This window comes from Lynx rufus, unplaced genomic scaffold (genome assembly GCF_022079265.1).
Source record: "Lynx rufus isolate CCGP_SWC_20201006 ecotype Redwood Valley unplaced genomic scaffold, mLynRuf1.p SCAF_14, whole genome shotgun sequence".
Classification (NCBI taxonomy): Eukaryota; Metazoa; Chordata; class Mammalia; order Carnivora; family Felidae; genus Lynx; species Lynx rufus.
Window position 1 is genome coordinate 4,397,763 of NW_025814828.1, and position 26,955 is coordinate 4,424,717.

Genomic DNA, 26,955 nt, shown 5'->3' on the forward strand with positions numbered 1-26,955 from the left:
CGCCCCAGAACAGCACAGTTTGTTAAGTTCTTGTTCTGGAGGTCAGGAGCCGGAAGTGGGTCTCACTAGTCTAAAACCAAGGTGAGAGCCGGGCTGTGTCCTCGTGCATGCTCTGGGGAAGCATTCCTTTCCTTGTCTTTTCGAGCCTCTGGAGGCCACCTGCATTCTTTGTCTAATGACCTGTTCTTGCATCTTTGAAGTCAACAGTGGTTGCCAGGGGAGGCATGGCTGGGAAGGTGTTAGCCACCCGCTATGCCCGCTCTCTCATTGTGCTTATGGCTCACCCACTTTAGCGGTCACCCACGTTAGCGCTGGGCCTAAGCAGCAGCACACGGCTTGTCCGGCGACACGTACGAGTGGCGTCATACACATCACAGTGCACCTGCACCAAGGCAGGGCGCTGGACAGAGGGTAACACGCTGTCTGTCCCAAAGGCAGCGTACCTTGTGCTCGGTTTTACATCTTTTTGTGCACGGCCTACAGGCGTCTGAAATTCTGAGCACCTCGGGGCAGGGACCCTTCTTACACGTTTGGTTCCCTGGAATGCAGGGTGGAAAGCATTCCTGTTCCGTGCTGGTCTGGATAACCTGCACGGGGTGTTCATTCCCCTTCCTTGGCTTGCCTTTGTCACCACGCCAGGGCAGAGCATACGCGTGACATTTGATGCGGGTCAGGTGAGCGAACCCAAGTGTTTCATGGGCAGAGGACGAACCCTCCCCAGGCAGCCACTCTTTTCGGCCAGCTTCCTCTGTTTATCGTCTTATTTCAGCATAGGCGGCAGTCAGAACCTGTGTTCCAATATATTAAGATGAGGTACGTCTGCCGTGTTTCCACGACGTTGTGGCCTGTGTGGAGAGAGCGGTTTTTAGTTTATTTTACAGATGCCAGCGTCTCTAAAGACGGAGTTACAGACTGTGTTCCATGCACACGTTAACCCGTCCATTCGTTCTCCCGCGGAAGGTCTGTGAGGTCCCAAAGTGGGTTACCAGTTGGGGATGAGACGTGGACTGATAGAAGTAATAGGTACAGTCTTACAGTAACGCAGTCATAGAAGTGGCTGCAAAGGAATATGTGATTTAAGAAAGCTACGGAGAGTGGAGACTCCGTTCAGGGAGCATAGACCAGACGATGGATCCCAGGATGGGTTATGAGCCGGAGGGGGTGGTGGTATTGGCTTGTAGCTTTGACAGTTGGCTCTTTGAAGATACAAGTGGTGTGGGTCAGGATGAGAGCATCATGGGTCCTGAATGACGGTCACAAAGCGAGGTTATCATACAGTCCTCACAGCGTGTCGCTAGCTACCTCCTGATTTTCGTTTCTAAGAGGAAACCTAGCAGATGCGTTATCCGTGTTGTCCTGTTTTGCTTGAATGCTGGAAATATCACCAGTGTATTACGCTCTATCAGTATCCCAGCCACTGCTCTGTTGCAGAGCATTATCCCTTTGTCAGACTTAGTCGAAATCGGGCTCCCAGTGAAACATGGATAAAAGGCGATGCCCTAAAAGAAAGATGTGGTTTCCTTCGAGCTGTGGGAAATGACCAAAGACTTCTAAATGTCAAAACATCTGGTTTCCTAAAGCTGCAAATTCCAACAGACTCGCTCGCAGAGGAATCACGCTGGCTTAAACTCCCTGATCAAGAGAGCGTCTTTTTCTGAACACTAATGATTTTTACTCTCAATCAAAACCCCTCGGAAAGATCGTTAGTATATGAGCCCGGTGATTCTGCCGTGTTACCACTCTAATCTGCTTCCCTAATGAAATCTGTGGGTTAATTTAATAGAATGGCTACAGTTAAACCATCCTTCTCCAGAACTCAACAGGTTATTCCTCGTAATCCTAGGGACATAAGTTCCCTGCTGTTGTCGGCATGAAAAAAATGTAATATTGTGGGGGTGAGGGAATAGTGACACCATTAATCTTCTCTCATTCTTTTAAAGGTGATGTTTGCAGCACGATTCTCCTGTTTAGGTTGACAGATGGGTCATCTATGTCAGTCTGACTCCGGTTTCGGCTCAGGTCACGGTCTCACGGTTTCATGAGATCGAGCCCCGCATAGGGTTCTGTGCTGGCAGCACAGAGCCTGCTTGGGATTCTCTTTCTCTCTCTCTTCCTCTGTGCCTCGCCCACTTCTTCCCTATCTCTCTCTCAAAATAAATAAAAATGAACACGTTAAAAAAATATATACTGAAAAAAAAAGGGCAAGATTAAGTAGGGGCGCCTGGCTGGCTTAGTCAGTAGAGCATGCAACCCTTTTCTTTTTTAAGCTTATTTATTTATTTTGAGAGATTGAGCAAGGAAGGGGCAGAGAGAGAAGGAGACACAGAATCCCAAGCAGGTTCTGAGTTGTCAGCGCAGAGCCGGCTGCAGGGCTCAATCTCACGAACACTGAGATCATGACCTGCGCTGAAATCAAGCGTTGGACACTCAACCGACCGACCCACCCAGGAACCCCAGAGCATGTGACTCCTGATGTTGGGGTTGTGAATTTGAGCCTGACGTTGTGCATAGAGCTTACTTAAAGAGCAAGATACATAAGTGAACATCAAAATGCCGTAACGTTTACACTAGCCTATGACCACTTAACAATTGTTAAATGTAAAAATGCCAACGGGATTGGTAGAATATTGAAAAATGTCCACACTGATAATTTGGGACTGGGGAATAGGAATCACTGGTTTAAAGTAACAGGATTTACAGTCTCCTTGCAGTCCTGAACCGTGTGTAGGGAGCACAGACCGTGGTTCTCAGTTTGTGTAACTGCATCTTGGGCAGATGTTGGGTCTGTTTACATCAGACAGATGGAGGGATCTTCAAAAGGCTCTCTTCATTCTGCACCCTCACCTGGGTTAGGGCAGCTTAATTGGAGCTCAAGAAATAGTCCCAAAAGTTGTGGCTCTCTTAAGAAAGGATCAGTTGGCCTCAGCCAGCCTCCTTTGATGTCCACGTCAATGTTTAGAGCCCTTGGATCAGTCTCGTAGAGATGGTGCAAGCCAACTCATGGAAGCTTCTTCTCACCCTTCAGTGCTGGCTTATAATCCTCCTTTGACCTGCCCCTCAAAGTTGGAAACCTCTGGGGCTGTGTCCTGAATCCCCTCATTTCTTTACCTACACATTCACCAAATATGGTGTCATCTAAGCCCGTGCCCTCAGGTGGCATTTGAGAGCTGGTAACCCTTACTTACTGTGAACCCCAGACTGTTCTATCCAGCTCCCCGCATGATGCAGGGTATGGATGTTCATTGGGCACGTCCCCATGAGCAGATCCATACTAGAGATCTTAGAGATCCCCAAGACCACATGTCTCACAGGCCAACGATATCACTGATTTGCACTGGTCTTCGCTCAGTGACTCAACCCCTAAAGCTGGTTTCATTGAGTCCCTGCAGCGTCTTTCTTTGATCTGCCCTGTCCCTCATATTCCAACAGTGAGTCCTATACACTTGATCTTCTAAGGACACCTGACATGGATGTACTTCTCTCATGTCCAAGAATGATCTCCTCCTCCAGGCCAGTATCACCTCGAGCTCATCTCCCCAGTGGGTTTCCAGGTGGTCTTTCGATTCGTTGTCTGCAATCCATTCTCCACCCAGGCAGCCGGATGAGCTTCAATAAACATGCACTCAGTGTATATTGCATTGAGTTTTCCTCCAGCTGCCACGGAACAGATGGCTTACAAACAACACGACGTTATTCTCTCTCTCACTTCCAGAAACCAGACATCTGAAATCAAGGGGTCGTCAAGACAGTGCTCCTTCTGAAGCCTCTACTGGAGGATCCTTCCTTGCCTCTCCCGGCTTCTGGTGGTTGCTGGCAATCCTTGGCCTTCCTTAGCATGTAGACACATCACTCCAATCTCTGCCTCCTCTGTGTTCACAAGGCTTTTCTTCCTTTCCTAAAACCCTCTGCTATATCCCCATGCACTGAGAATACAATGTAAAGTCTGCACCTTGGCTGTGTGACCTAGAACTGCTTTATCTTCCTTCTGTCTTTCTGCATTTTAATCTCATTCCCACCTTCGGGACTTTCCATTGGCAGCTCCTTCTGGTGGAGAGCTCATCTCCTGATGTTTGCGTGCATTTGCTCCCTCCTTCGCGGGTTGCCTCTGTAAGATCTCTCTGGACCATCGAAACAAAAGTTCTCGTCTGTGCCACCAGATCTCTAACACACCACCTCACTGTAATTTCTTGTGCATCCAGTGTGTTCTGTGTGTATTCATTTATGTGCTCATGGTCTGACTGCCTTCTCATCATGTAAATCCCATGGAAGCAGACATCTGCGGTGTGTTATTCCTTCTGTCTCCTTGCCTACAGTAACCATGTGGCAGGTCCTCCCCACATACTTGCTGAATGAATAGTGAGCAGCTCCCAGATTTCTCTTCCTTCTCCTAGGACCATTCCTGAGGATCTTCCTCTTTTCCCCTAAAATACCCTCCTTCAGCTGGGGCCAGAATAACTTCCCTAAGATTTTCTTATAGCAGAGTTGAGAGTTTTCTGTCTCCTTCTCATAGCAGAAAAGTCCCTGTGCTCTCAGAAGAGAACAGTTAGACCAGCTCTGTTTCATTTGCATTCCTCTCTGAAATCAAGGTCACCCTGAAGGAAGCTCTCCCCATACCTCCCTTTTACTCTGCCTAAAGGCAAGTAATAAATGTCAATGGAATGGATAAATTAACTCTACAGACGGTGTTTGCAGAAGCATGGGGGTGGGGCTATCCTATTTTCCTGAGTTGCTCAAGAATGTAGACTTTCCCCACGTGCAGAGAAATGCTTTCAGAATTTCTGCAGCTTCTGGCATTACTCCTTTTCCTTACATGCAAATTCCAAAAGCAACTAATTGGCTTGAGTCCGTACCACTTATAAGTTGCTTCCTACAGTCCCTGAATTCGGCTTGTCTTTCTCTCATGCAGTAATGCATCTTTCAGAGAGCCATTGGTGACTTTTGTTGGGAAACAGACAGCAAGCGGGTCTGGTAGTCTCTTGGAAGGTGGTTATATAACGTTCAGGTTCTGTCTTCAGGTTTGGACAGGTGTTTTCACCAGCTTCCCGGGAGTGGGAAAAGCTGTGGCGTCTCGCTGTATGGGTGTTTAGTGTGCCGGAAGGCATCCACAGCCTTTTCACCTTTGTGAGAAGACCATGTGCTATCTTCATTTATCAGTGCGCTCGTTCAGTCACATTGGAGCAGCAAGCATTTTGTTTATCGACTGTGTGCGGTGTGCCAGGTGTGGGGCTAGCAGCTGGGACATCAAGGCCATGGATGCAGGGTTCCCGACCTCGTGTAGCTCATATTCTACTGATGAGATGGAGATCTACGGAGATAATTCTCTACAGAGAATAATGAGGTGCTAAGGGAACTCTCTCACGGGAAGATGGTTACAGGTACTCAGCACAGCCTGGACTTCCGAGAGCCTCCCCTGGGGAGATGACCTTTTGTGGGCTGATGTTTTCGCAGGTTGGCAAGGAGAGGAGCAGTGGGGAATTCATTCTAGGCAGGAGTGAGATGTTTACGGTGAGCACAAGAGCGGCTCGGCGTAGCTAGAGTTGAAAGAGAACACAAGGATTGTCGGGTGATGTAGCTGATGAGGCCACACGCCCAAGTTAATATGTGCAGTAGAAATGCATTCAAATAATCATTGCCGTTTGGGTAGTAAAATCGCATGTGAAGAATGCCGCCTAAATCTAGTAGAAGGAGAGGGTAGAGTCACGGAAATAAGGATACGTGGAGGAATGACTGTGTATCTGTTGTGTCATCCTTAGAATTAGAATAATATGATTGTTGTAAGACGAATATCATGGGGAACTTTAGTGAGGATTACAAAGTCAGTGCATGCCAAGTGTTTGCAGGAGCACCCAGTACGTGCAGGGTATTACCGTCCTCCACACGTGAGATCTGGGATGCTGTATATGTTATTTCACTCACATGTGCATCCACGGAGCCTACAACAGTGCCTCACATGTTTTCAGAAATAATTTCTGACCAAATATATAACTGAAAAAAAATACTCGAGCTTGGGTTGGAAGGATGCATAGTTTGAGGAGATATAGCTGGGAATGGAAGAGCATCGCTGCCTCGATAAATCTATTGGCATTGGCTGTTGATTGGATCCTGGGTTTGAGGGAAAGGAAGACGTGTCTTGTGTTTTTGGCTCACGTGGTTGTATAAACAGAGATTCCCTTTATGAAATAAGAGTCATGGCATGTAGAAAGGTGTATAAGATCATTTGGTGTAAGAAGAGAAGAGGGTCAAGGAACAAATCCTGAGGAACTCTTACCTAAAAGGTGAGATAGACAGTGATGATATGGTAAAGGCCATATTGCCAGAGTTATTTGGGAAGTCAGAAGAAGACGAGGAGAAGAGAAGATTCGAGGAAAGGCAGGTTAGTAGACATGAATGGTGCTGAAGAGCCCAGTAAGATGAGGACATAAGGCCAATTATGTTCAGTAGCCACCAGAGACTCACAAGTATATTTTCATTGGAGACGCAAGAGGCAAAGTCTGGATGGATGGATGGATGGATGGATGGATGGATGGATGGATGAGAAATTTCTCGGGTTCTTTTGAAAAATTTGTCCATAAAGGCAGGCAAGCCATTGTAAGCAGGGCTTTGTCATGGGAAAGATTGGAGCATACTTGATGATCAGGGTCAACTTTAATGAGAGAGCTAACCCAAGGCATAACTGAGGTCAAATTGCTGAGAAGATCAAGACTTGTGGAGAACACATCCATTTTCATTGAGGGCTGATGTCTTACCGTGGAGATGTGAGCTCGCATAAGATGTGAACTCACGGCACTCAGTGTTTGGGTAAGAATGTGAGGGAAATAGTGTATTACGTGATCTGAGCCAGCAGTGAGGACCACATAGATAGGATAAGATTAGCAAGAACTCCAAACATCATAGTGCCATTTGCAGTGATTGGGGCTGTCCACGTGAGCAAAGAATACTGCAATTTGGGCCCCGTGTTGCAAAAGCCGTATCGGGGGTAAGGCTTGTGGTTGGATCCTGGGTGCTTGATTTACTCACGTTGCAGCCAGAGCAGATGGAAGCGACGTGGTCTCATGTGGTCTGTGGAGAGGGCGGCTGGGGTTGTGTGGAGGAAAAGTGGCAGGAGAGCGGGAAGGATGTGGCAGGGGAGCATCAACTGAGGTCTGGACAGGCAGGGAGTTGAAGTACTTGGTGGTGATGAGCTCATTTTCCTGCATGAGATGGAAGGTAAGGTTCTCTTCTGAGGCTGGTCAGGCTCTGGAGGAGGGGACTTATGGAATGCAGTTGATAAGGGAAATGAAAAGTCCTAGCAACATTGACGGACAAAAAGGAGGTTGGAAATAGGAATTTCAAATCACTTCTATAGGATAGTCTTTTTTTTTCCCCAGCCGTACTCCTCAGGGATTAATCCATGATTTCATTCACTCAAGAAATATATTGGACCCTATAATTTGGAAAATATTATGATGTGGATTTCAGTTGATTAAACACTGAATTAGAGTTTGTTTTCAAGCACTCATGGTCCTGCTGGGATGATAAGACGTGCACAGATTTGATTGTCACACATCCCATAAACGAGGAGCTTGAAAACTGCTAAGGAAATGGACAGTAGGAAAACATCACCTGCAGTGGGGCTCGTGGGAGGCTTAATTAAATGGGAGGGGCGTGTTGTCCAGGATTTTGAGGATGTGTAAAATGATTTGGGGGTTGGGGAAAATCCTGGCAGAGCAGACATCCAGACACAGAACTTTCCAGAAGGCAAGAGGGGGCAAGCTGTTTCCTGGGGCACTTAGGTGAGGCTTAGCTCAACCAAAGTATGATGTTGCAGAAGCGGATCAGACCCAGAACACGGTTCACTTGGCGTTCTCTGCCACAGTCCGTGGCTTAGTTTTTCATCTTGTAGGAGATACTAAGAAGGTGTCCAGTTGAGGGAACAAATGCATCGTTACTAGAAGCCTCGCTGACATTTTGCCTCAATACTGAAGGACTTACTATTGTGGAATTGCCTGCTTGCTGCACTCAGCTGGACACAGAATCTAAATTCAGTTAACTCAGGGCAGGGCTCCACTAGTTTTGGCATTGGGGCCGAATGGAGCCTGATGGCTGGTTTTGCAAATAAAGTTTTATCGAGACACAGCCACGCTTATTCTTCGAGGTCTCACAACGTGACAGCAGAAATGAGTGTTGGGGAAGAAACCATGAACGTCAAGCTATCTCCTACATGACCCCTGAGAGAAGACGTTCCCCAACCCCTGTCTCCTACCTGGCCCCTGAGGGAAGATGTTCCCAACCCCTGTCTCCTACCCGGCCCCTGAGGAAGACGTTCCCCAACCCCTACTCAGATGAGTCAGCAGTTTCACGTTGTGCTCGAGGAGTTACGTGTAACTCTTCAGACTGAGTCAGTTCATTTTAAGGGTGTTTTTACAATGTTTTTTGAGCACTGATATCAGGAGAGTGTTGCACTGATATAGCCTGACGGAACGCAGATGATTCTGTCACGTCCATTCATTCCGAAGGTGTTTATTAAGAAATCACTTAGGATGACCAGGAGTAAGGATGGAGTGCACCATGTTCCAGGAACTATTCAAGCTCACTGCAGAGATGAACACGTTCCTTCCCCACCATCGCTTGCAGGGTAGGTACCCCATTTCACAGCTGGGAAATCTTTGGTCAAGTGATGGCACCAGGTAGAGCTGTAATTTGTGGGCTTTGGTCCCTAGAATGAATAAGTGAAGAAAAGCTTAAAACATAGCATCTTGGGTGAGACAGCATTGAATTTGTGCTTCTACCTGCATTATTGTGGTTTGTATGCATGCTGGGTATCCACGTTACACGGTCATGGAGGTGCCCAGGAGGAGAGAAGTGGCAACGAGATGATTTCACAAAACTCTGTGCTCAGATCAAGTATGAGAATGACTGGCATATGCTCTTGCCACTAAAAGTGATTTGACCTGCCGGGTGGCAGCATCAGAAAGGACAAAAATAGAAGCCTGGCCCGGAAGCAGCTGTTCTTGACAAGAGGCTTGGAGTAAATGGTGGCATTTTCTCTGCATTTGCCTGGAGAGATTGGGGAACTCAGCCATCCTTCCCCTGTGACTTCTCATCGTGGCAAAGTGCCATCTATATGTTCAGTGTGTGACTTTGACAATTACTTGACCAAGTTGTAAATTTACTCCCTTTTTTCTCTGCTCATGCATTTTCAGGGGAAAGAAAGAGCAATCCAGATTTCTTACCCTGTTTTTCTTGTCTTTGTCCTGCAAGACATCTCCAGGTTTCCTGCCCCTGTTTGTCCTCCGTGACGCCACTCAGACTCTGTGGTGGCAGGGTGGGTGTTCCTAGGTAGCAGGCATCCCCCTTGTGGTTTCTGTGGACTCCCACTCAGAGGCATCTGGCGGGACTTCTGAGCTCTCCCTGCAGACCTGGAATTCCTGTTGGGTGAGATCCTTGTTCATATAACTGTGTTCCCTGTGGGGTTCTGAGAATCAAGAAAACCTAGCGTTCCATAGCCCAGATTCTGGAGCCCTACCTGGTGCCATCACTTGACCAAAGATTTCCCAGCTGTGAAATGGGGTACCTACCCTGCAAGCAATGGTCCGAAGGAACATGTTCATCTCTGCAGTGAGCTTGAATAGTTCCTGGAACATGGTGCACTCCGTCATTACTCCTGGTCATCCTAAGTGATTTCTTAATAAACGCTTTCGGAATGAATGGAGCTCACCACTGTAGATGCCGTGAACTTCACCAGGGATAATTGTGGCAGTGACTGGGAGAGTCAGCTGTCCTGTTTCAGCCTGATGGACGCATTTTGCACATAGCCTCTTCCATGGACCGTGGCAAGGGGGATAAGAGTGAGAGCTACACCATCTGACGACCAAGGCTATTTGCTCACGAACACATGCCTGGAAATGTGTGGTCATACTTAACCAAACAGGTTTCTCCCTAAGCAGAGTGTGCACGGAGTGTTACAGATTTTTTTAATGTGCATTTTTTTTTTACCATTCTTGTAAAATAAAAGAAAAAACACTCCTTTTACAGCTTTAGAAAATTGCACGGGGTTCTGTTTATTGATCTATTTCCTTCTGAATATAAATTCAGAACTGTAAGATGAGGGTCTTTGGATGTTACACGTAGTGGGTTCATATTTTCCTGACAGAGCATCATGGTTCGTCCCGAGTATGATAGTTTGTTATTAGAAAAGTAGCCTGGGATGCCACCACACACGTGGTCCTGCCAGCCCTTACATCCAGGTGGTCAGCGAATGGCTGGGCCCCGGGAGCTGCAGACACACTGCCTCCCATAGTCCTGTACCTACCTACCTACCTTTCTTCCTTCCTTCCTTCCTTCCTTCCTTCCTTCCTTCCTTCCTTCCTTCCTTCCTCCCTCCCTCCCTCCCTCCCTCCCTCCCTCCCTCTTTCTTTCTTTCTTTCTTTCTTTCTTTCTTTCTTTCTCTCTCTCTCTCTCTCTCTCTCTCTCTTTCTTTCTTTCTTTCTTTCTTTCTTTCTTTCTTTACCTTTCTTGATGGTGCTCGGAGTACCGCACCTGAGCAGAGCTAAGCCCCTTCGCTGCACGCAGAATTGTTGCCTCCAGGGGACTGTTTCTGGCTTGGAGCTCTTCAGGGGAATCTTAGATCTCTGGCAGGGTGTGACTTCTCTAGGTTTCCTCCAGGAGTTTTGTGGTGATTTCAGAGGAGCTGGACACCAAGCGTGCTCTCATACCCTTTTCTTCCATCACCCGGAGGTTCAGGATCTCAGAGCAGAGTTCCCAGAGTAGATTCCTGATACTTGAATCATCATCTACACATACCTTGGATGAGCCTGTGGATTTCTATGACACTGTCTACATTGTGTGTGTGTGGGGGGGGTGCCTGTATAAGTGGATAGGCATTTATGGAAATGGTACCGTTTATATAAATGGAAAGACTATTTGGTTTTCTTATGGTGAAACAGAGTCATATTTACAAAATAAATACAAGTATCTCCTTTGCTGATTTTTTTTCAGCTTTTTTTCAAGTACAGCTAATAAAAACTATATATATTTAAGATGCACAACTTGACGTTGGGGTGTATGTATACACTGTGAAATGATATCCACAGCCAAGTTATTTAACATACCCATCATTTCATACAGTCACCATTTTTTTCTTTTTTGTGTGTGTGGTAAGAACACGTAAGATCTCTCTGTTTTCATGTACGCAGTGATGCGATACGGTCTGGTTAGCTATAGCCCCCATGTTGCCCATTAGATCCTGGAACGTATTCAACTTTGTACCCTTTGACCAGTATCTCCCCATTTCCCCAGTCCCATGCCAATGCCAACTGTCATTCTGCTCTCTGTTTCCATGAGTTTGACTCATTTATCTTTCTGTGTCTGGCTTATTTCACTTGGCATGATGTTCTCCAGCTTCACCCATGTGGTTTCGTGGCAACACCTCCTCCTTTTCTGTGCCTGGTGTTCCCTTGTGTGTGTGTGTGTGTGTGTGTGTGTGTATGTATATATAATTTCACATTTTCTCATTTATCCACTGGTGGGCATTTAGGTTATTTCCATATCTCAGCTGTTGGGACCAAAGATTAGTGTTGGAGAGGTTGTGGAGAAAAGGGGACCCTCATGCAGTGTTGGTGGGAATGCATATTCGTGCGGTCACGGTGGAAACCATTATGGAGTTCCCTCAAGAAATTAAAAACAGGGGCGCCTGGGTGGCGCAGTCGGTTAAGCGTCCGACTTCAGCCAGGTCACGATCTCGCGGTCCGTGAGTTCGAGCCCCGCGTCAGGCTCTGGGCTGATGGCTCGGAGCCTGGAGCCTGTTTCCGATTCTGTGTCTCCCTCTCTCTCTGCCCCTCCCCTGTTCATGCTCTGTCTCTCTCTGTCCCAAAAATAAATAAACGTTGAAAAAAAAAATTTAAGAAATTAAAAACAGAGCTCCCGTATGACCCAGCAATCCCACTGCTGGGTACACATCCAAAGGAAATGAAGTCAGAATTTTGAAGAGACATCTGCGCCCCATGCTCATTCCAAGACATGGAAATCTAGCCAAGACGTGGGAACTTGGGCACTTCCCAGTCCTGCTCTCACGTGGATTTGCAGCCAGGTGTCCCTGTACCTTCACCTGGTGAGCTCCAGGCAGCCTTGAACACTGCCTTTTTCCTTAAAGAAGATGCACCTGTTCACTCACTTCTGGAAGGGTAAAACAATGTGCCCGGGGTTGTGGTTCTTAATCCTGTAGTTCAGATTTGTCTTTCCGAGTTTCTTTTTATTTTTAATGTTTATTTATTTATTTGAGACAGAGAGAGAAAGAGAGTGAGCAGGGGATGAGCAGAGGGAGCGAGGGAGAGAGACAATCCCAAGCAGGCTACATAACTTCGGGATCTACCTGCCCTCAGCCCCTCAGGTGTTGCATCTACACAATGGAGAGTGATGGTAGCACCACTGTGGGGTAGGTGGAAGGATACAGTGAGATGAAATGCATATTATAGACCATCAGAGTTTGCGTCTATACATGGGGAGTGATAGTCGCGCCCTCCTGAGGTGGTTGTAAGGAGTTAGTGACAAAATGCAGGTCATAGTCCATATGGCATGGTACGTGATCAGTAACATGTAGCCATTAGAAAGAGTATGTATAAAACCCTGTGAAGTAATTCGTATTGTTCTCCCTGCTTTGTTCTAGAGAATGCCAAGTACTTAGTTAACCAGGGAAACACACGTGTATTTATAGCATATCTATGTGTGTCTTTAGTAGTTTTTACTTTGGAGTTAGTATAGATTGACAGAGTTACAAAGATAGTGAGGATAGCTACTGTTTTCCCTGCACCCAGCTTCGTCCAGTGTTAACTTTCTGCATAACCGTTGTTATTTGCCGAGAAATTAACTTTGGTACATCACTGTTAACCATACATTTTGCACTAAAGCACTCTTCTGTTTCAGAATCCAATCTGCAATGCCATGTTGCATCTAGAAGATATAAAATTTTAAAGGATTCTTTTTTGTTTTTGTGGTATTTTGGCCTACCTTCTGATTTATTTGTTTTATTTTACGATAACCAGTGGGGCCAGAAATATATACACTAGCCGTTAACTAAACAAGATCTTTATGTTAGGTAGCAAACTTATTTTGTTGTTCTTAAATTTACAGTGAAGTTCTACGGGCTTGATCTGGTCGAAGGATAAATATGAAGATCCCATGAGTTTTATCTAGAAGGATAACCATGAAAATTTTGTGAGCTTGATCTAGGAGGATAGTCCTGTGTGTATCCTATCAGCTGAATTCCGCAGAAGGAGAAACATGTAAAAATCATTTGATGTTCATCTAGAAAGATAGTCGTGTGCATATTCTATAAGCTTAATCTTGCAGAAGGACAAACAGACGAAAATCCTATGAAGTTCATCTAGAAAGGTAGCAGGTGCATGTCCTTTGGGTTTGAACTTGAAGAAGAATAAGATTTAAGTCTATGATTTTCATTCAGTAGAATCGATTTAAAAAATTCCATGAGCTTAATCTAGTACAACAAAAGGTGAAACTTTTATGAGACTCACCTGGTAAGAGAAATGTGCATATCCTATGAGCTAAATCTCATAGAAGGACAAAGAGATGAAAAATCTATGAGTCTGATCTGGTAGGATAAGCAAGGGAAAATATTATGAGGTTCATCTAATGGAAGGATAAACAGATGAAAATTGTCTGAGGTTCATCTAGTAGAAGGATTTCGCATGTGATAAGCTGTGAGATTGATCGTGAAGAATAAACAGATGGAAGTCTTTGGGCTTGATCTAGTTGATGGATAAGCAAGTTTAAATTCTGTGGGCTTGATCTAGTACAAGGCTAAACAGATGAGTCTATGAACTTGATCCAGTATATGGATAAACACGTTTAAAGTCTATGAGTTCAGATAAGCAGGTGAAAATCCTACTATCTTGATCTGGTAGAAGCGTAAACAGGTGCACATTCCGAGTTTGATCCAGTAGAAGGATGAGCAGGTAAAATGCTGTGAGCCCGGTCTGCTATTCGCATAAGCAAGTGACACTTCTATGTGCTCAATCTCGTAGAAGGAGAGTCAGACTAACTCACACCTTGAGGGTCCTCCTGAAGCTCTCTGAGCTACTGACAGCTTGAATAAATTATGGCAAATTATTTGAACTTCCCTATTCTTTGATGTGGTGTCTGTGATGCAAGAATAGTAGTATTTGTCAGATAATTACCTTAAGATCATGTTGAGAAGATATAGTGCAATACTTTTAACTTTTCCTGGGGGCCACCGTGGAAACTGCAAAGGATAATGTGAATTTTTATGTGAGTCTACCCTGATGTCTATGCGTATAAAACATTTAGTGCCCAGAGTTTAAAGATCTTGCTTGTAGAGGAGTTGAGTCCAGAGTCGTCAGCTACAATTCATTCTGCAATGGACAGAATTAAAAAACCAGCACAGTCATTAAAAACCAGCATTAAGAAGTGAAGCTTTGCTTCAAGATCCCTTAAACCTCTGTCTCCTGTATTCCATTTTTAAACTTAAACATTTTTTTTAATGTTTATTAGTTTTGAGAAAGAGGCAGAGTGAGAGCAGGAGCAGGGGAAGGGTGGACAGAGAGGGAGACACAGAATCCGAAGCAGGTTCCAGGCTCTGAGCTGTCGGCACAGAGCCCGACATGGGGCTTAAACCCACGAACTGTGAGCTCATGACCTGAGCCAAAGTCGGACGCTCAACCGTCTGAGCCACCCAGGTGCCCCAAATTTTGAAGTTTAAGTGGCACTCGCGTCCTTTGTCAACCATGCATCGTACTCATGCGTTCTATTCCCGCTGCACATCAGTTTATGTCTCAACTTGTTCATTTAATTTGACTCTTTACTTAATCTTACAAAGCTTGAAAAAGGTACTTTGAAGTAGCTGAACATCCATTCGCTCCCTTGTCTCCAGCCCAGCTTCCAGCGTGGTTATTCCTGTGGTGTTCAGCGGTGCTCAGCTCATTTTAGAGCCATGCTGAATTACTTCAGGCGAAAGCCGTGCGTCCGGTTTTGCACCTGTCCCTGTGCTAGCTGCATGGCTGGGGGTCCGGCCCTCGCCTCTCTGGGCTCTCGTGCTGGCATGCCTATGTCCCTCCAGGTGCATTGGTTGCAGGCCTCGGAGGGCATCTTGTCTGCAGAGCCACTCTGGACGGAGCTCACCGTTCCGTCGTCTCCCCACACCCCATTCACGCTCTACTTGCTTATGGTCAAGTCACTTCCTATGGGCAAAGCTGGTTTCTTCACCGAAACAGTAAGGGCTATCCTGCTAGCCAAAATAATAGCAGTGGTGAAAATGGCAATTTGGGCGCTCTTCTTCTGTTCCAGACACTGGACGTGACACTTGGGGTGATTCCATGCAATTGTCAACCTAATGTTGTGCTGGGGGAACTGAGGCACAAATGCCTGAGCCGCACAGCTGGCGTTTTCCTTTCCTGCGGCTGCAGTAACAAACACCGCAAATGCAGTGGCTCGGAACAACACAGATTATCTTACAGGTGTGGGGTTCAGATGCCCAAGGTGGGTCCACCTGTGCAAAGCTCTGTGTTGGCAGCCGTGTTCCTTTGTGAAGGCTACCGGGGAGAATATGTTTCCATGCTTTTTCCAGCATCTGCAGGCAGCTGCATTCGTTGGCGTGGGCCCCCTCGTCCATTGTCAAGGCCACCCTCGTACCACCTTCCAGCCTGTCTCTCACAAAAGATGGGGATTGTTTCTAAGGGCACAAGAATGCCATCAACTAAACACACAAGGAGCCTGGAGATTACTTCCTGGGAAGTTGGAAATCTTAGAAATGTTCAGTGGCAGAAACACAGACCAGTGGACTCACCTTAACTGGGAGACCCGGCCCACAAGTCCTGTTCCCAGCCCTCCAGAAAAATCCTGGCCTGAGAGATTTTGAGGATTTGGGCATGGACATTTTGGGGGACCGTTACTTTTCCTGCTAACCTGGTGAGAAGTAGAAATGGAATGTCAGCTTCGTGAGTCCATGGTCATTGACCTGAGTCCTCTCTCGCTGTGAGAGTAGAGTCGCCCTAGTTCATGACCACCGGGCAGTGCCAGCCGTGTGCCATGCATAATAGTGACCATGTCGTATGTGGTTTTTTTCACCCCATTGTATGCTCTGTTGCTTGCAAAATTCTCACTGAATCCATGCAAGTAGAGCACTTTGTTCATCCAAATCACCCGCCCCGTGTTGGACGTTGAAGAGTGCGTTGAAATGAGCCTTAAACCAAGCTTTGAAAAGACATGCATCTTCCTGTTGTCTCTCTCTCTCTCTTTTATTTTATTTTGACGTTTTAGGGGGAAAAGCAAACAACTGGGAAGGGGGTATCCGGGTTCCTGGCATTCTTCGGTGGCCGGGAGTGATACAAGCCGGACTAGAGATTGACGAGCCAACAAGCAACATGGACGTGTTTCCGACGGTGGCCACACTGGCAGGGGCTCCGTTGCCTGAGGACAGGTACTGTGACTCAGACGCACACGCTGTCGTCTCCCTCGCATCCACCAGGCGAGCACATTCGGTTTGCCTGCATGACGGCGTGCTGTCTGTCGCCACTGCACTTCTCACCCTCATCCCGTTATGGGACTCACTGGCGGGGCCGCTGGTGTAAAAACGCTGTCAACCCCATTATCCCAGTGGGTAATAAACTCCAGGGTGTGGTGCAGTGGCACGGTCCTTGGCTTTCACGAACCGAAGGCTTTGAGCATGCCACTGACCCTGTCTCTCCCGCCGCGCCGTCCACGGGCTCTGGGGGTAGCTGGGCAGACGCCTCTTTTACCCCCCCTGCCCCCCGTGTTTTGCTCCCCTACCTTCCTTTTGGTCCCACTCAGCTGCTCTCTGCTGCAGCAGCAAGAAAGGCAGCTGGTTCTGCCGTTAACTGCCCTCCCTCCCAGCATGCCTTCAGTTAGCACGTTCTAAATGAAACGTCTTTCTCTTAAATTTAAATACAACTTCCTATGACATTGCCAATGGTTTCTTCTTAAGCGTTATTACCAATCTGAAGAGTTTTAAGGGAAGCACGCTGATTAATTGTTTTCATTAGTTTGGTGGCAGACCAGGCTCATGTCATGCAGGCGGGCTGCAAATTTTGTTTAAATCCCGTGGCCAGCGGAACCAAGAGGAAACGGGAAACCAGAGAGGGAAGCACAGCTTGGCCCGAGCTGAGTCCCGGGATAGGTTTGCTGATCTCCCATTGCTTTTAAGATTGTGTCACTGTTCACTCTTTCCTTACTATTCTCAACTTTTTTCTTGAGGCGTATCTTCTCCCCCAAACACGCGTGTGTGGATGCGCACGCACCACAGGCAGCTTCAGAGAGCTCAGCCCTTCTCAAACTTTGTGTTCTCAACCCCCATGTCCACTCTTGAGTGACTGAGGAACCCAAAGACGTTTTGTGTATGTGCGTTATGCCTATCAACCTTTATCCTATGAGCAGTTAAACCTGAAAAAACATTCAGCGCACGAGAACGCCCAAGCCACATTCAGTCCGCGGACAGCAGGGATGATGACATCTCCTGCCATGACTCCACTGGCAAAGTCCGCTTTGCGCTCCTGGAAGGGCTGTATGTAGCACAAAGGGCACAGAACGTTGGGTGTTCACGCGAAAATAGTTTTGACCTCATAGACTTCTTGAAAGGATCCCCCAGGGGTGTCTGGGCCACACTCTTGAGAGCACGTGGTGCTGTGCATGACAGCAGGTTGGGTTCAAATCTCGGCTTCACTGCTGGGTAAGTGTTTACCTTAGTGGGCCTTGATTCCTCACCTGAAACATGGGTTCAATAACAGCACCAACCTTGCAGGCTCAATGGGAGGACTAAAGTCACAAGAGCATGTCAGTGTTGGCCGTACTCATGTAATGCGCATCTGGGACCATAGAATCATAAGATTTGAGGGCTAAAGGGGACTTTCAACATCTACTTTGTTCAAATACTCTTTTTCTGCCTCAATGACAGAAAACACGGCAGCAGAAAGTCATAAAAAGTCTTTCCTTATGTAAAGCCAAAACTCTCACTTTCTATCTCATCTACTCACTGGCCCTGGCCCTTTGTTCTGACCCTTGACGTAAAACTTAATCTTTCCTTAACTAGCTCACGCAGAGTGTTGAGGTGATTTCATTAATTACATTTTTCTCTCATGGCTCATAATATTAAAATCAGCACTGCTTTTGCTTTCCCTGTGTCTTTAAATGGGTTCGCATGTAGTTGTGGAAACACAAGGGAAGGAAAAGATCAGAGGCTGAGGAAAGTCCGTTAAGGGAAATCTTGCTGCTGGCCCTTCCCTCCCACGCCAATCTGAGGCTCACGGAGGTCAGTCTGTTTTCCTTGTTCGTGGGCATTGAAGAAGGAGGCAGCCTCCGTCTTCAGCAGGCCCACACTATTTGATGTGTGAGCCATCTCACCTATAAGAACTCCTCCACAAGATTGAAGACGCTTTTCATGGATCTCACGGATACTTTTTGGCCCAAGTCAATGTGACAATACTGTCTCTGGGTTCAGGTTTAAGGCCTGATAAAATGCCACCGTAATCCTAGAGACTACTCAGATAAGAAAACTGAAATCCTTCTTGGAAATGCAGTTATCACACAATATCTTATTTAAATCACAGTGCAAACCAGGTCCAGAAAACATCCTTATACATCTCTGCCCTGGAGACTTGGAACATCTAACGGTATGATTCTCTCCCCGCGGGGGTGACTCTTTCCCCACCAGGGGCCATTTGTCATTGCCTGGAGATATTTTTGATTGTCTTGACCCAGAATTACTGGCATCTGATGGCATCCAGAGGCCAGGGATGCTGCTAGGCATCCTGTGAGATACGAGACGTCTTCCCACAAGGAGGAATAATTCAACCAATTATGTTGGTAGTGCTGAGGTTGACGAAGCCTGTCTGGAGGCTCAATTATGACTCTTTTATGGAAAATATTGTTACAATAGATTAACCTCAGCAAAACGGTTCAATGAAAGCATGTGGACCACATTCCCATATGGATATCCATCTATAAATGATACACAAATACCTACTCTTGAGAAAACAGCCTTAACTCTCTCCCAGAAAGATTGGTGGAAATCAGCCTCCCCGATTTCTTGCTTGAGCAGTATTAAATTTACATTCCTCAGGAGAATAAACTCACTTCAAGGGTTGAACCCGAGCTGTGTGACGGGAGCTTAACGAGGTGCCCTCACATCTTTCTGGTGTTTTGTTGCAACAGGAGGATTTCTGTTCAAAAGACCCCTAGCCTTCAGGTACAACCTTGTCGTTCTCAAGAAGTGTTTTGTGTCTGATAGCTGGCTTTCCTGCCCAATCAGAGCTCAATAGGAGATGAGAACCCTTCAGCGCAGGATTTCTACTTAGGTCAAAAGAGCAGTGGTCAGGGATACACATAAGAGGTTTTCGCTTTGCAAAGTCTCAGCGCTACGGCGAGAATCATTCTCTAATTTGACCCCGTAGTGTGTCTGTATGAGATTCCTGTCCACAGTGAATTTGCCTTCACACATACTTCAGTGATTCATTTGCATTCCACCACACAGGTTTATCAAAAGAACTTTTGGTGTCCATTACCCCAGGCGTATTCTGAAAAATCATTCCCCCCTGTGTCTCCAAATGAGCTGATTCTGGAAATAAATGGAGGGCAACCCGTGTGTGTGTGTGTGTGTGTGTGTGTGTGTGTGTGTGTGTGTAAAGCATAGGCAACAGGGACTTACATAAGAAGAATATAATAATAAAATGCATTAATTCATGAAAATGAAAGCCTTCCCATCAGGACATCTTTGCAAGCAGATAGACTATCACCATAGTAAGCCTGTGACCAAGCTCCTTGTTCACAGATATTGCTGATAAAGAATTGCAACATGCCATAATTGGTGAAGCCTTTGGTAATCATCTAAATTCAGGCCGTAGCCCATTCAGCTGGGAGGAAAGAAAAGGGGGTGTTGACATCTTTGAGAATCAAGTTTTGTGGGTGAAATATTTAGATCTCCTATCTCTAAATAAAATAAATTTAGATCTTCTAAATAAAATTTAGATCTCCTAAATAATATAAAATAAAATTTGACTCTGTTCATGTTAGGAAAAGAAATCAGTATTTGAATGAGCAGTATCATTTTTGTCTCATGAAGACCAGGGAAGTGACTTCATTCTCCCATTAAATGTTGCTGCCCAATGGCCAGGCAACTGCGGACGACTATTTCAATAGAGTCCTACACATAAAACTAGTTCCCCTGCGTTTTGCAGAAAAAGGGGTGAAACTCTTCCTATATGTACAAATACTCATGATTGGTGTTGCTTTATACTTAAATTAGGCAGTGTGTTCAATGTTTATGAATGGAGGAATTTTTTATATCATGAAAATAACTTCCTGGTTTACTTGGAATTTCCTGTAGTTTATTAAAGGTACACACACTTTCTCCAAAAAATGTCTCCCTTACTGTTACTTCCTAGTGAAGAAATCACTTTGTTGTGAATGTCACACAGGTATCTCACCAACATGGCACCCCAAATTAGCCTCTTTGTCAGTCCCCAAAACCTTGTCTGGTTTTCCAGACAAGCAAAGCTTTCCCCTTTCCTGTGATCCCTAAATCCTTCTGAGAGCTGGCCAGGCAGAGTTCAGGACATCCAGGCAGAGTCGAGCAGAGTCAAGGACATCCAGGAAAACTACGTGCTGGTTCACAACTAAGAGAAAGGCCAGCACATCCAGGCGGGGAAGGAAGTCACCGCAGCCCAAGGAAAGTTCCCGAAACGTGCTCTTTGCGGTGATGTGACAGTTGTCCCATGGTATTTAATTTGATGTGACATTCTGAAATCAGCTGCCTGGAAATGAGTGCTTAAAATCATGACGGTCATTGCGGGTCAGGAGCCCATGGAGAGTGTCTCTATCTCACTTTCCAAATTAAAAACAATTTCAAATGAACACATCTTTCAGAGAATCAAGCGGAGGCTACAAAAGAACTCATCCAATTTCATAGCAGAGACTATCTGTGCACACTTGCTATGAAAACTTGAATTCACCGGCAGAAAAGTCCCAATTAAGAGTCTTCTCAATAGAAAACAGCAATGCTTCGTGTCGCTCTGAGAGTGCCTCGTCCCTGGTCCCACAGATCGCGACGTTATGGACGCATTTCCGCCCGGGCCGCATCAGGGGAAATGTGCTGCCTCTGGGTTATGGCCACGGTTATCGGTGACTCACACATGCTGTTTAAAACAATTCCTAGTGTTTTGATAGCTTCGACACCATTTAAAAGTTGAGCGCAGTGGGGTCACTTCCAATTTTTCACGGCAGAAATGAGCCTCTCTTTGACAGACCATATTTCTGTAGCACTCTTAAACAAACGGTGGCTTTTCACAGTGGCATGATTTATTGCCTGCTTCTAGGGATGAGTACATTAGGTATAGGATGTTAAAAAAAAAAATAAGGGGCGCCTGTGTGGCTCAGTCGGTTGAGCATCCGACTTCTGCTCGGGTCATGATCTCGCGGTCTGTGAGTTCGAGCCCCGCATGGGGCTCTGTGCTGACAGCTGGGAGCCTGGAGCCTGCTTCGGATTCTGCATCTCCCTCTCTCTCTACCCCTCCCCCACTCATGCTCTGTCTCTCTCTGTCTCAGAAATAAACATTAGAAAAATTTTTAATTTAATAATAATGATAAGATCTATCTCTACATCCAAAGAATAAGGGAATAGAGTTGGATGTTGTGCCCTGGGAATGGGCTTTTGGTCTCCATTCCGAGGGTTCCGGGAAAGGCCGGCTCTGCACTTGAGGTGGAGGTCTGGGGACAGGATGATGTCCTTCTGTGTCCCCACCCCCTGGTCATTTTCCACCACCAGGAGCTTCTCCTGTTCAGGTGCTGGCAGCTACACACCGCGTCTCATCCCTTCCTTTCTTAACACGCTGTTCAGGATTGCATATTAGTAAGGACTGAGCCTTTCTCCAAAGGGATTTGGACAGACCCACGCGCAATCACTGCCATTTCAGGATAGAAATACTATTTCAGAGAGCGTGCTGCTTCTGGATAGAAGCATCTCTCTACCTTGCTTCTCTCTCCTCCTCCCATGGTGAACGGGAATGCAGGCTTGGGGGCCAAGTCTGCCTTTTGTTCTTATGTTTAACTCACAATAATAGAATATTTTCAGTCCATGGGCTTGCACTGAGTGCATGATTAATAACGAGGGCTGAGGCCAGAGAAGTGCTGAGCAACGAGACTATAATCACATTAGGGGTTTTTAGTGACACCAAAATAAGCCACACACAAAGCTCAGGGGATGCAGAGAGCCTCTCAAGAACGCTAACCCAAATTATAGAACCAAGGTCGACTTCCAGCTTCTGAATTCCTCCTGATAAGGGATGACAGGGATGGAGTGTTTTTCATCAGAGAAAGATAATCCTCAGCTGAGACCATCTAGCACTTGCAAAGTAGCTCTCTGCCCCTTGTTTTTTGTTTTTTTGTTTTGTTTTGTTTTTTAATTTTTTAACATTTATTCACCTTTGAAAGGCAGAGAGAGACAGAGCACAAATGGGGGAGGGGCAGAGAGAGAGGGAGACACAGAATCGGAAGCAGGCTCCAGGCTCTGAGCCATCAGCCCAGAGCCCGACGCAGGGCTTGAACTCACGGACCGTGAGATCATGACCTGAGCCGAAGTCGGCCACTTAACCGACTGAGCCACCCAGGTGCCCCTCTGCCCCTTGTTTTGATGGCATGGCCCTAATGGTACCAATGACTTGAGCTGTTCTAGTGGCTGTTAATGTATGTTTAACTCAAAACGTTAGGCTTTTTTTCCCCTATTTTAAATGCCAAATAATCTTATTTTGCTCCTAACCAATTGTATATCATCAATTGTTTGCAGTCTGGAAAGTTCCCCTTGGTCTGCTTAGATAGTCGTACAAGAGATGTTTGTATCCGGGAACAATGCATCCAAAGGGTATCTAGTATCATCAGCATTATTATTCTCTTAGAGATTAATTCCTTCTGATTTAGAAATGTGCTTCCATTGACTTCTGTCCAAGCCAAGCTGCTCCCATACCTTTTCGTAACACAAATAGTTAGATACCCTTCTTTTCACGAGAGCTATACTTCGGGAATAAAGCTTCCCGTGTGTCAAGGTTAACAGGCAGAAGTTGGGTTTAAGGACGAGTAGCGGGGGGAGTGGTTGAGAGCATGGCTACCCAATCAGCTGGGTTTCCATCCAGTGGCCGGTCCTAGCCACATGACCTTGGACTTGCACCTTCTGGCCAAGTTGAGTTTCCTCAACTCGTCACCATGGGATGATAATGGTCCCAACTCCTGGTGCAACTTGGAGGATTCACTGAGTTCATACAAGAGCAGAATTGGCCCCGCTAAGTTGCATATGGTGCCTGACAGGGGTCAGCGAGTGTTCTTGGTGTTGGCTGCTCAGCTATGACCAGGTGACTCTATGGTGCTCTCATTTGCTGGAAGGGCAGCTCAAAAGTTGGGGCGATTTAGCCCGAGGATGATGTGGCCACTCGCCACCTGATGCCTGGCTGGCTTTGTCCCCACAGAATCATTGATGGACGTGACCTGATGCCCCTGCTTCAAGGGAAAACCCAACACTCCGATCACGAGTTTCTCTTCCATTACTGCAACTTCTACTTAAATGCCGTGCGCTGGCGTCCTCGGAACAGTGAGTAACACACGCCTTCCCACGCCTCTGCTTGGCTTGCGATCAGGGCCGTGCAAGTCGAAAGGGCAAGAGGGCTTAGCTCTGCAAAGGCCAGGGAATGCCTCAGCACGGTGACTGTGCTTTGTTTCCAGCCTCTGCTCCTCCTGTTTTCTCTTGTTCCCTGGGGTCCCGTCGTTGTGCAGGCACGAGGGTGTGATCCAGACAGTCATTCGTGAGCAGCTCTGACTCTCAGGCAGAGGAAGCCCCAGCTGGCAGCCCTCCATGTCCCACGAGCTGCCCACCTTCCCTCCCGCTCCTTGTGGCTCTGAGTCTCAGCCACCGCAGCCCCCCCTGCTGTGGGTGGCATGTGACTCCTGCTTGCAGCGTCCTCTGCCCGGGAGGACTCTCCTTCTCTGGCCTTCTCAGTGCCCCCCAAAGCCCCGCTGAAACACCACCCCCCCCCCATGCCTGCCGTCCAGCACTTGGTAGCTTCACGCTCTTATGCAGAATGGCGTTGAGATGGTCACGCGACAGTCTCTCCAAAGCCTCGGAGGTGGCGGATCATGAGCTGGATTTAGGTCTTTAAAAGCGCAGTCCAAATGCTTCGATGTCGTTGTGTATGTGCCAAACTGGGTGTCGTTTAAAGCGTGCCCTGTACCCGAAATGGGATAGAATTCGGGTTTTCCGATGGCGGTTTTTGAGCTGTGTTTGTAGCAGTGTGCAAGAGCAGAGCGGTGGTCCTCTGTGCAGGGACAGGCTTCAGGTGTTTCTCCATGTGTTTAATCTTTGAATCACAGTGATGTTCGCAGCCCTAAGATGCGCGGAGCCTGGAAAGCTGGCGACTGTGCTGGGATTGTACGTGCAGCGGGTGGGTGTTGAGGGCAGGCTACCCGTTTCACCTTCAGAGATGAAGGAAAACTCCCATTTCTCTGTTGTCCCTTGGGTCCTGTCCCTGGAGGCTACACTCTGCGGGGACCTCCCAGCTGACGGCTCATTCCTGAGCTCGGGCGCTTTCCATACCGGTTATCACCACCACGCACTCCGCACCTGCTCACCCAGCCCGTTTACCAAATGCTTATTCAAAGAACAGCCTCTTCCTGATTTTTCAAGTCGAAAATTGCAAGCCTTCCCTTAGCCACAGAGACAACACCAGGTTTACCCTTCACAGTGTCTACCGGAAGGCCGGGCCGCTTCCTTGCGACGTTTTCTGGAAGATAAGTAAGAGAGAAACACGAGTTTAGGATTCTCGACCTGGGAGGGTTCTGTTTGCCTGTCCCGTCGCCGTGTCCCTGATTCCAAATCTCGGCATGGACACAGGGGCTCTTTTAGATTAAGGGACACGTGGAGGTCTGAGACCTCCAGTGAATGAGAGGTCTACTCCTTCCCACCTCTTGGTATACGGAGCCTGCAAGAAACATAGAGAACGAGGTTTCTGTAAGGAAGCGCCTATCCTGTCCCGAACCTTGGAGAAGTGCATACACATAGCCCCAGCCCCCGACCCCCACCGCCACCCCCCACCCCCAGCCCCGGGCAGAGACCGGAAGGAACAGATTGGATCAGGGGCTGGAGAAACCCTCTGTGGAGGAGGAAAGACACAAGGGACAGAGAGAGACAGAAAATAGGAGGAAGTGAGAAAAGCAAGACCCAGATTGTGATAGGCGGCTGGCCCTGGGATGAAATTTGCTGCCCAGACACACGCGGGTGACGTTTCCTCCTGTGCACTTCCTGAAAGGCTGAACCGATAACAGAAAAGTGGGGATCGCGGCGCTCCAGCACCTGAGGCATCCGTCCAGCCCAGGGGCGTCCACACCATAGATTTTATGAGTCCTCTCTCCCTTGCCTCTCAGGTGATACCTGAAACTCAGTAACGACGGTTGTTGTCAGGCACTGTCACACTCGGCTTTGTGGGGCTCTACTCAGTAGTTCATGTGTTTCTCCTGCCGGTATGTTTCAGCACCTACTGTGTGGCATCCAGTGTGCTAGAACGGTATCTCCCAGTGAGCGAAACAGACCAGATTCCCTGCCTGACACCAGGCTGTGTGGCTGGCTCTGTCACAGGCCGCGGTGGTGGAGGTGCGAGAGGAAGGTGGGACTGTCACCCGCACGCAGTTACCTGTCAACTACAGGAAGCAAAGGCAACTGGTGCTTAGCTGGGTGGGTCAGCTTCCATCAGCTCGGATCTCTTTGGTGGGACATTGTCAGTGATTGCCGTACTCTGTGGTGGGACGAGGTCCGTAATTCTTAAAGAAGAGAGGGTTGCAGGGCCGCCTGGGGGGCTCAGTCGGTTGAGCGTCCGACTTTGGCTCAGGGCATGATCTCACAGTTCGTGGGTTCGAGCCCCACTCGGGCTCTGTGCTGACAGCAGCCTGGAGCCTGCTTCGGGTTCTGTGTCCCCCTGTCTCTCTCTGCCCTCCCTTGCTCTCTGTCTTTCTCTGTCTCAAAAATAAATAAACACTTAAGCAATTAAAAAAAAACCCATCCCCTTGACCTCATTCTGCACCAGGTTGAGACAACTGTGCAGAAGGAACTGTATGTAACTAGAGCCTGCTTCAGATTCCGTGTCTCCCTTTCTCTCTCTCCCTCTCTCTCTCTCTAATAAATAAATTTTTTTTTAATTAAAAAAAAAAGAAAAGAGGGTTGCAGCCTGAGCTCAGAAGACTTTTTAGAGAAGAAAAGAGAAATGTAGGATCAGGATTTAGTCACAGCAGGCCCATGCCGGAGCCAGCTCCTGGTAGGTCGGGAACCTTCCCCACGTGCTGTTAAACTGTTGCTCACGTGAGCTCAGCCGCGCTGGGGGTATTTACACTCGGGGAATTGGTGGGCACAGCAGACCCGGGCTTTCTTCCTCTCTCACAGCTTCCCACTGAGAGCTAGAATTCCATTTCCACCCCTTTGAAACACAAATCCCTTTCAACTGTTAACGCGCAATGTCTACTCTATAATTCACTAATTCCATAATTATAATAATTCTGTAATTTAGTTGTCTCAGCAAGTTGAACGACATAATTTAATCATGAGCTAATATCATTACTCCCGTTACATTGTAAAGGAACTCACAAAAGCATTATTATCACATGCCTAGCTTTTCTTCCTTTAAAATGGGAATTTTGAATTGAAATATACTGCGCGAGGTGTATTAAAAGCCTTGGCTTTAAATTGGGGCATGTGAATTGACGTGAATTAAAAATTCAGTGTAATGGCAGCTTGATTTTGTGGATAAAATTTATCTCAGAAAGCAGGAGATCCTTGGCTGAAGCGTTCTGTCACAGATTTGCAAGCTTAAGAACATAGCATACAAACTCCATGTTGATGGCTGAACACCCAGTTCATGTGATGACGGAGAAATGCATGGGATGTGGTCATCCTGAGGCTGAGCAAAA

At 47.0% G+C, this 26,955-nt stretch overlaps 1 protein-coding gene across 1 annotated transcript in view; it reads left to right on the forward strand.

The window, feature by feature from the left end:
- The window catches only part of STS (steroid sulfatase), a 156,990-nt gene that overhangs the window by 118,154 nt on the left and 11,881 nt on the right, over positions 1-26,955 (forward strand). The window contains exons 9-10 of the mRNA XM_047075868.1: positions 16,270-16,429; positions 23,475-23,596. Of these exons, the coding sequence (XP_046931824.1) occupies positions 16,270-16,429; positions 23,475-23,596 (282 nt within the window). The remainder of the gene's footprint in view (positions 1-16,269; positions 16,430-23,474; positions 23,597-26,955) is intronic.